Genomic DNA, 15,063 nt, shown 5'->3' on the forward strand with positions numbered 1-15,063 from the left:
TTAGCACTGTAATGTTTATTACAATTAGCTGCTTCCTCTCCCTCCCTTCTGTATAAGAAAAAATGAAAAGAATGTGGAATGGTTTAAAATATTAGCTTCATATTAAAAGTGTTTATTAATTTTCCATTACATATAATAAGTACACAGAATAGTTAACACTAAAAACTATAGTATTCAATCTTGGAAATATATATTCTCAGCCTATTACTTATTTAAATAGTCAGCACATTTTCATAGACTAGACAACCATAAGAATGACAAAGCACACGACTCATCTTTCACCAAAATAAACAATACTTAAATAAAAGTTAAACTAGAGTTTTAAAGAACACTGTTCTTGTTCAAGATGAAGGCTGACAGATTGTAGTAGCTAACTTTCTAAACAAGGTCAGCAGATAAAGGCCTCAGCTCAAGTCACTGCCATCTGTTCTTAGAAAGCATGAACTAATGATCTTTTTCTGATTGACCTTTGCAAATTGAACAAAACATATCCTTCCTTTTATTGTTACTATATGTAGCCCCCAAAATGATATACAATTATTACAATTCCATATAGAATTTGTTTTCACTTTTTGAGAGAGGAGCTCACTCTTGTAGGCTAGGCTGGCTTGGAACTATTGAGCCAAGGTGGGGCTGAAACTCAAGGCATCCTTCCATCTCAGTCTCCTGAGTGCTAAGTGTAAAGTTCCATGTTGGATACTGTCGAGAGAAGCCTCGGCCATTTTCCACTCTCTCATTTTTCAGAGACAGTCTCTGAGTCCATGCTGGCCTTGAATTTACTGTAGTTTCGGCTTTCTGAGTGCTGGGATTACAGCTGTGTGCTGCCATGTCTGGTCTCCCTCTTGTATATATTATCTACATTATACCCTCAATTTTACCTCTCAGCAAAGTCTAATCATTAACCACTAGCTATTCACAGTAAAACCCTGCTCACCCTTGATCTGAGACGATGGAATCACAAATCTTTAGAAATCATTTTGTGAATGAACCATAAATTCCATGGGGGTTCATGTCTTGCTGTAGACTGGAGCAGAAACAAAAGTATCCTATCAGAATATAACTTGTGATTTACCTGAGACCAGGTCTTTCAGCCCCTTCACTAGGAAGGATTATACACTGTGGTGAGGGATGCCATGCTTCCGGTGGTGAGTTGGACCTATGCATGCTGTGTATGCATCTATGTTTGCCTCTGAGCCCAGAGCTCATCAGTTTGCTAAACTGGCTGGCCAATGATCTGTAGGGAATCCCTCAGGGCTAAACACGAATGCCACCACTGCCTGACTTTTTAATGTGCTGAGGATGTGTAGTTAGTTCCTCATTCTTGTGCAGCAGGCTCAGTATAACCCCTAGAGCCATGTTCCTGCTGTGGGGAATTTGGGAAAATAATAGATGGGCTACTGAGTATCCAATATGTAGCTCGACAATAAATTCTGAGTTATTGGTTGGAAATCCTAAACAAAAGGTTTCAAAAGAAAATTAAAAATTAGTTGCCTAGTATAATATTCTAAATTTTTAAACTGATTTAGATTCCTGTTTACATCAGCAGTATCTATTTCAGACGGCTTTTGTTCACAGACTTAATCATTTGCTTTCTGAAGTAACTATAAAATTAAGTTGAAAATTTTTATACAAAGTGTTGTATTTCAACATACCGAATGATCCTGGAAAATGAAACTATACTTGAGAATAATTGTTCAGATTAAATTTAATACTTTTATAGGCAAAATGAGCAAATGATATTTTCCTGACTAATGATTTAAAATCAAAATTAAATCAACCTATTTTAAATCAAATGCACCTAGAACAGACACTAAATCATAGAGAATGGAGAACAAACACTAAACTATGTAAGCAGTTCATGAATTACTCACTGCCTTGCAGTGTGACATTATTAAAGGACTGCAGCAAGCCAGTAAGAGTCTCCAGTGTTTAGAAATCAGCAACCTATTCACTGCCTCAAAGAACACATTCTTATGCAGGTCTTTAAAGCATCCACAATAAATCTAAAAATGCACATACGTGTGTATCCACATACATTCCTTACCGTTTTACCACAGACACTTCTTGAAAAATAAAAAAAAAATAAAAAAGAAAACAAAACAAAACGGGGTATCTATAGGACTAAATGATGCCTGGCCAGCATCATAAAACCCCCTGGTCTCAACCTCCAGGCCCTCCCCTCCTTAAAAGACAAAAAACATGTGAGGGAAAGCCAGTTAATATTCTGTTGTACTCTAGTTACACCATCCAGTAAAACAAGAACATTAACACACTCCTTTCAAGGGCTTTCACTTCTACAATCAGTGTGCATTAACTGTGCAAAATAAAGGTCTGTGGCGTTTTCACACATGAGGATAACAAACAAACTTTGGTCCGTTCATTTATTTGGCTGCCATGACCAGCCCCACCCCGCTCCTAACCATCCTCCACTCCCACTGCTCCCCTCTCTTCCCCTTCTCTACCCCCTTTCTCTCCAAATTTCAAAGGGTTTTAAGATTATGGATATAGCTCAGTGGCAGTTGCTTCCCTAGTGTGCACAAGGCTCTAGGTTCAATCGCTAGCTCTGACAACAAAGGTCTTTAAAATGTTTCTTCAAACAATGGGATAAAAACTAAATGATATAAATACATACATATATGTGCATATCATACATGCAAAAGAAATTTCTATGAAGTAGAAAGTTTTGGAACTGTAAATGTATCATGTAAACACAAGCTATTATTTCTATAAACTAGGCAGACAGGATTCAAAGCAAAGAAGAAACATGTGACCAACTCTAACTGTAAGACATACATCAGTGTAAGTGTGCATCTTGGACCAGGTACTTCAAGCACCATGCATGGACAAAATGCTCTCAAGTCAGTCAGGTGAGAAGACGCCTGCTTGCTTGGGCTCACTAGGTACTTGCAGAAACGGCACACATTCACCTTCACTGTCCAGCGCCATCCTATTAGGCTGACTTGGCTGTTTGTCTTCTCTGCCCTCTCCTTAACTGTCATTCTAGCTGTGGAACCGCCCATTCGATAGTGTAAAACATCGCTTACACAAACATGACTCACTCCTCTTCTAGTCCATAATTCTCCTTTGTTGAAAACTTGAAAATTTGCCTAAAGAGAATGTGTCCCTTCTTCCACTCCCCCCAAATATTTCACGTGCTTCACGACTGTCCACGTGAAGTCTTAGTGAATTAGCACAAGCAACCACTTGACCACAGATAGGCACAGGAAGTGCATGCTACTTCTCACTCCTGATTTCAGATTGTTGCCACGTGGTCATCTGATGGGCCTAGTCTGCAGCAGGATGGAGCTAACCATTGCTTCCAAGCCCACTGCCTTTGCTTTTAAGACTACTTAAACCCTCCACTATTATCCTTCCTAATAAATACAGCAGGCTTCATGAGGAATGCCTTTTTGACAAATCACTTTTAAAAGGCGATTTATTTATTTTACTTTTCCTATATGGGTGTTTTGCCTGAATGTACAGATAAGTGTACCATATGTATGCCTGGAGGGATGGATCCCTGGAACTGGAGTTGCAGACAGTTGAGAGCTCCCATGTGGGTGCTGGGAATTGAACCAACATTCTCTAGAGGAGCCAGTGCTCTTAACTCCTGAGCCATCTCTCCAGCCTCCAACAAATCGCTTTTAAAATCTGTATATTTATATGTATGTATGTATATATGTATGTATGCATGTATATTATGTATGTACGTACTTATGTGAGAATAGGATTTTGAGGCAGGGGTCTTGCCACTGACCCAGAATGGCTCTGAACTAGAGATCTTTTCTCAGCTCCGGAGTGCTGGGATCTAAGTGGCACCACTACCCTGCTCTCTGCCTTTGTTTCAAAGCAGGGTCTTGCTATGTAGTCAACAGTGGACTTGAATCTACAGCGATCCTCCTGCCTCCACCTTCCAAGTACTTGGATTCCAAAAGGGTATCACCACAACTGGCTTCCTGACAGCTTTAAAAAAAGACATAATATAACTGCCTTCGATTGAGAGCCATTCTCCCTGATTATCATGGTTTACAAAGAAAGATCTCATTTTTAGATTAACTCTTAACATCTCAGTTGTACTAAGGACACAATGTACTATACAGTTCATGCCCTTAGCATGTCATCTATCTCTCCTACCAGTCTGGAGAGACCTTTAGCACAATGACTGTCATATTCAGCATGCATTTTTCATACCTTAATTTGTTTAATGAGTGAAAATTTTCTAGAGGTTAAAGGCTATAAAATGGGAAACCTGATCTAGATAATTTATATAACAACTTTAAATTCTTATTTTCAAGAATGTTTATGTTTTCCAAATCAGGATGGTGATTCAAAATGACACTGATTTGTTTTCTGGAAGAAAGCAAATTAAAGGGCTCACATTTTAAAATGATTTGCTTTAAGATGACTCACACTCCTTAAGTTAACATACCCTTAACATTCTGGATGTTGTAAAGGAGTAGCTCAAAGGCACCCAGGATGAAGCCAAAAACAGTGTTTCACATCTGAAAGACACTCACGATTTTCTCCCTGTGTACAACTCTAAGAGAGAGCGTTAAAGGGTTTAGAGCTCTTCTCCATGCAGAATGTGGAAGGAGGGGGGGGGCACCACCACTCAGTGGTGCTGCCTTCTCATGGAGCATGAATCCTGCCTGCACAAGCATACACAGCCTGTGACCCAGCTACATCAGACCAGAAGCCTTTTCACATGGTCTTTCTTAAATTTGGGACTGTTTTCATATTTACAATAAAATACCCTAGGGACAGAACCCAGTTGTAACACAAATTTCAATTATGTTTTACATAACCTATACAGTGAAACTAGATGTAACTTGGGACAGTATTTTAAAATAACTGTGCCTAGGAATGTGTGATACCATGGAATTTTTCACTTGTGACACAGCAGTTCCCGTAAATTTTGAATTTTAAAACACTGTGGCTCATGGAGCTAGAGCTTATTTTAATGCACAGCGTTACTAATTCCAAATCGTCTCATTTACATGATCTCATACTACGTAAATGAGCACAGGAAAACACTGATACATCCTATTGTATTTGCAGATGCGGACACACATTCCTATTTAGACACTTACATGCTAATAGGCCTTTTAAGATGTCCTAATATAAAGTGAATCTTCACTGTTGGCTTTCAGTCCTTCCTAAAGTAGCACATTCAACTATGTACTGAAAATTTATATGCCAGTGTGGCTTTCTTCTTCCTCCTCTTTGATCACAATTCAAACTATCAAGGGTATATACCTTCATTACATACCTTCAAATTATATATTGTAATACGGTTTGCCTGGATTAGAAAATCTGCAAAGCATGTCCCTGCAGGTTGGGGCTGCAAAGCATGTCCCTGCAGGTTGGGGCTGCAAAGCATGTCCCTGCAGGTGGGACTGGGGGCCAGAGGTCCCTGCAGGTGGGGCTAGGGGCCAGAGGTCCCTGCAGGGTGGACTGGGGGCCAGAGGTCCCTGCAGGGTAGAATGGGGGCCAGAGGTCCCTGCAGGGTGGACTGGGGGCCAGAGGTCCCTGCAGGGTGGACTGGGGGCCAGAGGTAGGTTTTGCACAGCAGCTGAAGCAAGAAGGCACTCGGGCGCCCACGCTTCTTACCAGAGCCCACCAGGTCAGTGTCCGGTCACTAGTGTGAGTAAGCAGCAAGGACGGCGTGTCACTAGATGGACAGAGAATACCCAGGAAGGACTACTGCTTGAAAAGTCCTTGTTTGGTAAGGGACAGATCTGAAGTAGCAGATATGTTGAGGAAGGAGAATGGCAAGCCGCGTAAGGAATGCCATTCACATTCTCTTGAGGAATGATATTAACTCCCCTTCCTAAAACTTTATCAAATCTATAAGCATAAGTAATTTCAGTGGTAAGATATACCATCAACACAATGATAACAAAGACATGGGATTATAATTTAGGCTCAGCTGCCCAATAATCAAACTTTCTTAAGCAAATTACTAATTTTCATGAACCTCAGTTTCTCTGATTAACCATTCGGCATGGCTGTAGAGACTGCAAATGTCATGTGAGCAACTTCTCTCTGTGCCCTAAGAAGGAATATCCTTTGCAAACTTGACAAAGGTGAGGAGGGGCACGCTTGAGCTGGAGGGGGAGAAAGCCCAACAGGGGGACCAGAGGTCTAGAGGTTCCTACTGACTAAATGTCACCACAACAGCTATTCTGAACAAGCAGAGAAAGGGAGTAAGAAAGTGTCCTAATAACTGCACAACGATTAAGAGCGCACAACTGAAACACATACTAAACCTGTGAGTCTGCATCCAAGGCAATGTGCACAAATACTACAAGCTGGCACTGAACAAATAATGCTATTTTACCGTCTTCTCTACTAATGAAAAACTCAAGAAATTTCAAATGAAAAGTGGGTCATTTGTCCAAATGGTTTTCCTTTTTAAACTGGAAAATGATACATGCTAAGTTCCAAACACCAGCTATGGCCAAGGGAGTGACTCAGTGGAAGATAAAGCTATGGGTTCAATCTTCCGCACTAAGAAAGTCACCAGAAATAGCAGAGTCTTGGCACCAGTGTTTACAGCTGAGGATGAACCAAACTACTGAGTCTCTTGAACTGCACAGCACTGAAACCTGGCTAACACTGACTATGTCTGAGGTGTGACGCTCCTCAGTACATGCACCCCATGGTCCCTGGAACCCAGAATTCCATACATAGCAACTCTTCCCTGAAAACAAACTTAGAAGAGCCCATGTGTTTAAAGCTGTCTCACCACAGAGGTGCCATAGGATGAATCTTCATACAGCACTGCCAAAGCCCCCACCATTCGGTCTTGGTGTCAGAAAATTTTCAGGACCGCTTATAACTCAGTTGTGACTTTTGTTGTTACTTCTGGTAAGTCTACACTTCTGTTCACTAACAACTGTAACTAACTTATCTGCAGGCTCTCATCTTTTTTTAAATTTAAGATTATTTTATATTCATGAGCACTTTGCTTACACATATGTGTGTACAACATGCATGCTTGGTGCTTACAGAGCTCAGAATAGGGCTTTGGATTCCCTAAAACGAGTTATGGATGACTGTGAACCACCATGTGGATGCTGGGAATCAAATCCATATTCTCTACAAAAACAAGTGCCCTTGAACAGTGCGTCCATCCCTCCAGCCCAAGGCTTCATTTTTACACAACTGCATAACTCTATTGAAAACAATGTTTTTGTCATTTCTATTTGTAAAGGTCCAGAAAAACTTCCTAATTCCAACCATTTGGTACAGAATGTGAAGCCGTGAGAATGGGTGTGGCGTCCTAAAGTATTTCTATGTCTGTCAGTCTGCCTCCTCTGTGTTGTGTTCCTTTTGATGCTGTCTGGAGGGTAAACGCTCTGGAAGTTACCATGTTAGCTTTGAACTGACATCAATCTTCCTGTCCCAGCCCTCCAAATGTTGGAGTTACAGGTATGTGGCCATACCGGCTTATATTAATCAGAGAAAAGACACACCTTTTTGATACTTTTTCCTGTTTCTCTAACTTTAATGAACATATGCATATTTTAATTTTTATTTCAAAAACAATAATAACTAATTTATTGGCTATATGTATATATCTGTATGTGTGCCATACACCTGTGCCATTGCATGCTTGTAGTCAGAGGACAACTTTTTGGGAATTGGTTCTTTCTTTCCACTTTGTTGGTTCCAGGGTTAGAACTCAGGTTCTCTGACTTGGCAGCGAGCATCTCTATTCACCGAACCATCTCATCAGCTCCAAATCCTTATTCAAAACACATTACCCTTATGGCTTAAGCCAAATTTATTTACTCAGTTAACATGCTGAGTCCGCACCATGGGATAAGGAAAATACCATGTCTACTACCCTCAAAGTGAAGTATTCTGGTGTAAAGTCCTGACTACCTTGGTTGAAAGTGGCCTTCTTTTCTTTGTGTTTAAACTCTGGGTGAACACACTTACTTGGTGACTGATGGTGTATGATGTGCATGTGGGCATTGCATCTACTGTCAAAATCAAAACTTCAGCTTTTTAGGGGCAGGGTGGTATATATCTATGTTTCTTACTGAAAATTACTTCTGACTTAATAGTTGCTTAAATTACAGCACTGATTGAAGTGCTGCAAGGAAAAAAAATGAAGAGTGCATGTATTCCGCATCGTGGTAAATTCATCTTACCACTCAGAAAAAGTATTTACAATGAAAGATTGAGGACTAGATTGGTTTAAACGAACTTCTGCGAGGAACTGTCTGCCAAAGCCATAAATAGAGAAAGCCCTTGGACAAATCAAGAGACTAGAAAAGCTTAATCACACAGCAAAAGGACTGAAGCAGAAAAGAAATAAAAAGTGTGAACTAAAACCACAATTTGAAGTTTCACTTTCATTTCCAATAAAGGGAGGGAGAAGCCATTGTTCTTACTGGTAAGCTGCTGAAATACAGCCTAATTCAAAACAGTCTTAGAAATTATAGCTGTTTTGGGGGAATTCTAAATAGGCAACATACTAACCTCATTAATTCCTCCACTTTATCATCTACATCTAGGTCCTCTTCTGAGGCTTCAAAGCTATATGACCTCTGACCCATGCTGTTTACATGGTAGCGAGATGGTGACATCTTCCCATTGGATGTGGACAATCGATCACTGTTCTCTCTCCCATTTTGATTGGTAGTGCAAGGCAGTGGGGAGGTATCATAACTGTTGCTGGGTGATGGGGACATTCCCGAGTGCTGGGTCTGCGTGGAAGCTGTGGCTGTAGAGGAAGATGCTGGAACGTTGTTGGTACTGTTCCCATACGAGCTTCCCCCGTAGCTGGACCTCCTTCCAAACTTATCACTATGCTCTTGATCAAGACGGTCCAAAGTTTCTAATGCATGAAGAATTTCATGTTTGGTCATCCCAGTACGCCGAAGACGCTGGAGCAGATCTATCTGTTCTATGGTAAATCTGGGCTCATCTGTGTAGTGAGACATGGTTTCCAGCAGACTGGAGAGAAAAGGAGGAGGATAAAAATGAAGAGCTTTTATTGTCAGCTAAAAACCCATTCCCTCACCAAGAATCCTCAACAGAAGAGGCTTGAACTCTGCGCAAGTTCTCCTTACTGAATATATAATCCTAAGGGATAGGGAGATGCCTCAGTCCATTGACATGCTTGTTATGCAAGCAGGGGTGCCTAAGTCCAACCTCTCGGACTCATGCAAAGCTGGGAACAGCAGCGAATGCTAAGTACTGGGGAGGCAGAGACAAGAACATCGGTAGGCCTTGCTGACCAGCCAGGGAAGCCAACCAGTGAAGCTCACCATCAGTGGCTTCCGCAGAATGTACACTTCTGGCATCCACATGCATTTATACACATCTTAGTAAGTCACACATGCGCACGCAAGTGTGCGCGCCCACACACAGATATACATAGCAAAAATGAAAAAGAAGAGCCTGACAGATTTTTCGTTGTTCTTGTGACATGGATGGCTACAGATCCTGAGTTTAGTAGAAGTGCATCAGCTATAACATAAAACCCAACTTAGAATGAAATTTGTTGTTTTGGTAATCAGCCAAAATTTGGAAGCAAAATGTTAATTATGTAAAAATATCCATCCATCAGGTAAAGTACATCAGTACATCAGTACATCAGGCCCAGACTATGTGCTAATGTACAGGATTTGGGGTTTCTTTTTTCTTCAATACCTGCAAACCTGACCAAGAACTCTCGGGCCATTCAATGACAAACCTTTTTCTTGGCTGAGTCTAAGTGGATGCTAGTGACTACTATAAACACTTCAGTGGAGAGTAAGAACAGTACATACAACAGAACATCAAGCCCTGCTCCTTATTCTCAGCACTCTCGTGAGCCGAGTGCTCTCCAAATGGATCCCTCATGTGTGTACAGCCAACTGGAGCTATTCCTGTCTCAGAAAATTAGTTCTACATGTTTCTATTTTGACTAGCACAAGACACTATAGCACACCAGAAAATGTTTTCTTAGAGAGAAAATTAATATTTTGTTTGAGACATTAGCCCAGTAATGTCTATCGTAATGTTTCAACCTGTGGGTTGTGACCCCTTTGTAGATCAAATAACCCTCTTACAGAAGTCACCAAAGACCATCTGAAAACACAGATATTTACATTACGACTCATAACAGCAGCAAAATTACAGTTATGAAGTATCAACGAAAATAATTTTATGGTTGGGGTCACAACAATATGAGGAACTGTAAGGATTGCAGCATTAGGAAGGCTGAGAACCACTGCATTAGCTGCATCATAAAATGCTCTCTCCTTGAATGTTTAATAAAAGTCAACTTTTAAATGAAAGATTTACATTACGTGTTTGTCTCTATTATTCTGTATATCTGAGTGTTAATGTGCATATGTGTATGTGTACCACAGGCATGTAGTTCCACAAGAGGGCACTGGATGTCCTGGAACTGAAGTTACAATTTTGTAAGATGCCATGTAAGGGCTGAGGACCTAACCTGGGTCTTTTGCAAACATAGCAAGTGCTCTTAACTCCTGAGCCATCTCTCCAGCTTCTAAAATCTGACAGGATTTTTGAAAGTGATTTTAATTTGTATTTTCTAGTGATCGATACGATAAGTGATATCCTCCCAGTAAGGGAATGCCAGGAGACCCAGAAGTCAAGAGGTGTTCTTATCCTTTAGATGTGCTCAGGCAGGCCCCAGCCCTGCTGGATAGCTAACTATTCCTTCATCCCTCTGCATCCCTCGACTGGAAATCCAATGGAGCAGTCACTTTTACTCAGAAACTGGGTGAGAATTTCATATGATATGACTTTTTATAGTCCTCATAGCAATTCTGTGGTAGACACGATTTATTTTGTTTTATCTTAATGTTGCATTATGAGCTGTTAAGGAAGATGAGGCTTAGAACACTTTTGTATCTTTCAGAAGGTCTAAAGGCAGCCTGATGGCACAAAGAGAACTTTCACAGCGCATCTGGCCAACAGACTGAGTTCAAGGTCATCTTGGAACTTAGTGAGACCTGTTCTAAAATCAAATTAATTCAAGTACTCTCTGCCTCCATTTTTATAAAAGCAGTTGCCAAACTAAAGTAATGTACTGGCTTGGCCAATTCCAGTTACATCTCCTAATTATTTTTTTCATCTTCATAATTACTTTCCCTTGAAAATAAAAGGCCTGTTTGGTATCTTCAGTTCTTATCCGATCAAGACACTTCACAAACTGTTCTTCCCGTAGATGCCCAGCTTTAAGGACTAATTTATCTATGTGCATGAAAGTTAACCACATTTTCCTATCCTGTTCAGTCAGAACAGACAGTAAGTCATGTGCCATTCTTCAAGCCTCCCTCTATATGACATGACACTATTAGTATAAAATTTCACAGCATCCAAAATACTTTACACCATTTAGATAATTCAACAATTGGAAACTACTCTTATTCTAAACTCATAAAGGGGGAAATAGGGCCCACCCATCACTTTGATTGTCCAGAACACCTAATCATTTCTAAGTACACGTTCTTACTGTGTTTAAACAGCAGTCTATAATTTGTACTAAGAGCAGCCCCTTCTGCCAAGGGGGCTAAGGGAGAGGTCATAGTTGCTAGGAACAAATGACAACATAGAGGAGAAAGACAAGGGCATCCTGAGCAGGATCACATCATGCACATAACACAGAGGACACGATATGTCACACATACGCACACACACACAAATGATTAGAAGCTGTCATGTGCCAATGTGTATCAATACACATGACAAGATATACTATGCCAATTTCCATTTGTACCTCACATAATCTACCCAGTGTAAGCACAGCATCATAACAGTACAGCAGCAGATGACCTATAACGGTCATCTAGCACCATAATGCCAGCAATCCTTTTACAATAAAAGATAACAAGGAGGGACTACATTACTTTTCTCATGCACAGAGATCACTCATATGATAAGGGATAGTTTTGTTTTTAATTACTAATTTGAATGCAGGCTCCAGCTAATAGTAATTAAAAATAATGTGAGAATTTTAACACTGAAATAACAAAGACAAACATTTAAATAGAAAAGAACAATTCAGGACTTAAGGCTCAATTCCTAAGTTGATACTGTAAGACTACAGTACATCTTAAGACATGAACTGTATTTTGCAATAATACCTAAAACTTTTCTAGATAAGCCACAAAGCCCAGGACATACATTTATAAATGATATTCTGCAGATTGACAACAGAAGAGTCTAGCTAAACATTCAGAAATGATTATGTGGTATTGAAATCACAAGGACAAAAATGACATGAATTTTTAAAGCATCAATAGTTAAGGTTTTCTTGTCAAACAAATTTCTTTCAGATTACTTTGGCTGTTTTTAATCTTCTTCTTCTTCTTCTTTTTTTTTTTTCCAGAATGACCAGGCAGAACTCATTTTGCCTTGCATATGTGGCTACTGTAGTAGGATTCAAAACATTCCAGGCCTTTCTTACTGTGTATATAAAATATATCATTCCCTACCATCAAAAGAGTGACCACTTTAAAATAAGAAAATGACATGGAAGAGTAAGTAAGAAATGTTTTATAGAGAACTGAGCTTCATAGCAGGGTAAAATAATTTATAATTTAAATTATTCCATAAATTGACTAAAACCTAATAATAGCCTATGATTAGAAAACATGGTGTAAATGCCCTTCTCATAATAAAGGATTTTATGGGGGAAAAAAAATCCATTCCAGTGTGTCAATCACACTTGAGTATTTTTTAAATTAGCTTTGACTGAGTTCCGGTTTACACAGTTTTGAGGGAATCTGTTATGCAGCTTTGACATGGTTTCAGACCCTGCCATAAGTGACAGACATGTCTATAAGAAACGGCAGAGCTGATGCCCATCGCACCTACAGTGCTCTGTTCTGCTTGGCTCTGCTCCGGCATTTCTGAGACAGCCTTGCACACAGTTCAGGCTGGCCTCAAACATACACTGATTCTGCCTTTGTGCCCCAAGTCCCGAGATTACAGGCCAGAGAATACTAAGTCTCATCAGACTCCTGAACATGGAAACCAGAATCAACATCTAACCACTTGAGAACTCTGCCTTCTTTCAGGGTTACATGAACCCTCCCCAGACACTGCAGTAAGTTGCTGACTGGACTTCAAAAATTTTAAACTAACTCAAGAGTTTGACAGATGCTTTGAAAGCATTGACGCCTCACCTGTGAATACCAGCACAGCCCTGCAGCATCAGTGCTCAAGACAAATGACAACAACAAAAAAACCCAAAACCTTACTGTTATTCTCATTTGGCAATACATTCTTTAATTCTGCTTTCTATTTAATTGAATTATCTTTAAAACTGTGACAATATCATATGTGTATACAACACACCAACTACTGCACTCCTCTCTATGTTTGTGAGTTTAGGGCTCACCTGAGGTACAAAGCAAGCTCCAGGCTGTTTTAGACACACTGAGTCCAGTCTCGAAAGAACCAAACCAAAACAAAACAAAAGGGCAAAAAAGAAAAGGAAAAGGAAAGGAAAGAGACAAAAGCGGCAGGCAGGCACGCCAGCAAGCAAGCCTGGGGCGTGGGGCAAGCCTCAGAGATAGAGTGCCTTTCTTAGAGCACTCAGACTCAGGACAACTCCTACATCTGGCTCTCTTCCAAAGCCTTTTCACTAAATCAGAGTCAACGTGGGGGGTGGGGGTGGGGTCTAACGGAAAAAACTAAATAATGATGATGATGATAATAATAAAACCAAATCTTAATGACTACTTATTAGATTATAAACTGCCAACCAAAACAGAAGAAATTTAAGTGAAACAGACTCTACCAAATTTTAGAAATTACATAGGCTCAAGGCACTCTGCACTAGCCGCTAAAGATACACTTAATGAGCTAATAGGCCCTTTATCTTCTCTAATTTCTGAAATTCCTGGAATACTTTTATTCGGAGGCCTATTTCATATGAACTAGTGGTTACAGTTCATGTTCCAGCACAAAAACACTCTTGAAGCAATAGCACCACCTCCACTTATATCTCTCTGCCTTGACTCTGAAGAACAGCTAGCAACGACACTAGCTAACGGGCAGAACTGTGCTAGTGTATGCAGTAGGGGAGAGGAAAGGCTTAGGTGTCTTTAGAGCTTGCAAACAAAACAAGCATTAAGATAGCATGCTTTTTATATTCTACTTATTCCTGAGAATGCAGCAAGAGCTCTCTCTAACACTTAACCATCCACCTCACAGGCGTCTAGGTTATCAAACAGTTAAACACAGTAAATATGATGCTGGAGAAGAGGTTCAGCACATGCTGTCCTTGTAGAGGTCCTGAGCTGGGTCCCCAGCACTCACATCAAACAGATAACAACCACTGCAGTTCTGGAGGATCTGATGTCTCTGGCTGCCGTGGGCAACTACACTTGTGCACACACACACACACACACACACACACACACACACACACACACACGTGCACATAATGAAAATAAAATAATTTTCCAGAAAATAATAAATATGGACACTTTATGCTAAGATGAAAAAATAATTTCAAAATATAAAGTTAAAAAATGGTTAAAAAAACCAAAAAAGCCCCTAGATTTGAAACCTCACCCTCACCCTCACCATATGATACTTGTTTCCCTCGATGTCAAAGAGATACACTATTTGAATAGTTTTCTAAAATTTCTTTGCTCTTGGGCTGGCAAGATGGCTCAGAGGGCAAAACTGCTTGTGCTAACCTGATGAGGAGAGTTTGATCCCACAGGGAAGATGTGGGAAGAGCAGCGCACTACACCAAGCCATGACATCCACACTAGGTGGAAGCACACGAGCAGCCACCGCCAGCACATAAAGAACAGATGGCATTTTTAAGAATTATTTGAACTCTAAAAGCATTTGCTGTCACATCTGAGGCACAGTCCTAGTCACTTATCACAAGGGCGGCAGACGGGCTAAGCGTTGAGATGATACTTACACCACTGGAAAGGAGCTGAGCATACTTTACATGAGGCAGATCAATGGCCTTTCCAAAGACGGCCGGCCTTATTTACCATTCTGTAAAATAAAGACAGAAAAATTGAGAAACAATTATACAAGTCAGCACTGAATAAAAAG

General features: G+C 40.3%; 1 protein-coding gene across 15 annotated transcripts in view; it reads right to left on the minus strand.

Annotated features, from left to right (window-relative positions):
* The window catches only part of Hmbox1 (homeobox containing 1), a 132,509-nt gene that overhangs the window by 75,458 nt on the left and 41,988 nt on the right, over window positions 1-15,063 (minus strand). For all 15 annotated transcript variants that reach the window (XM_039094021.2, XM_039094013.2, XM_039094010.2 and 12 more), the window contains 2 exon segments: window positions 14,924-15,003; window positions 8,494-8,970 (listed from right to left, as the gene is read on the minus strand). In XM_039094021.2, the coding sequence (XP_038949949.1) occupies window positions 8,494-8,970; window positions 14,924-14,946 (500 nt within the window). In that variant the 5' untranslated portion in view covers window positions 14,947-15,003.

The sequence above is a fragment of the Rattus norvegicus genome, chromosome 15, assembly GCF_036323735.1.
Source record: "Rattus norvegicus strain BN/NHsdMcwi chromosome 15, GRCr8, whole genome shotgun sequence".
In the NCBI taxonomy this organism is placed as follows: domain Eukaryota; kingdom Metazoa; phylum Chordata; class Mammalia; order Rodentia; family Muridae; genus Rattus; species Rattus norvegicus.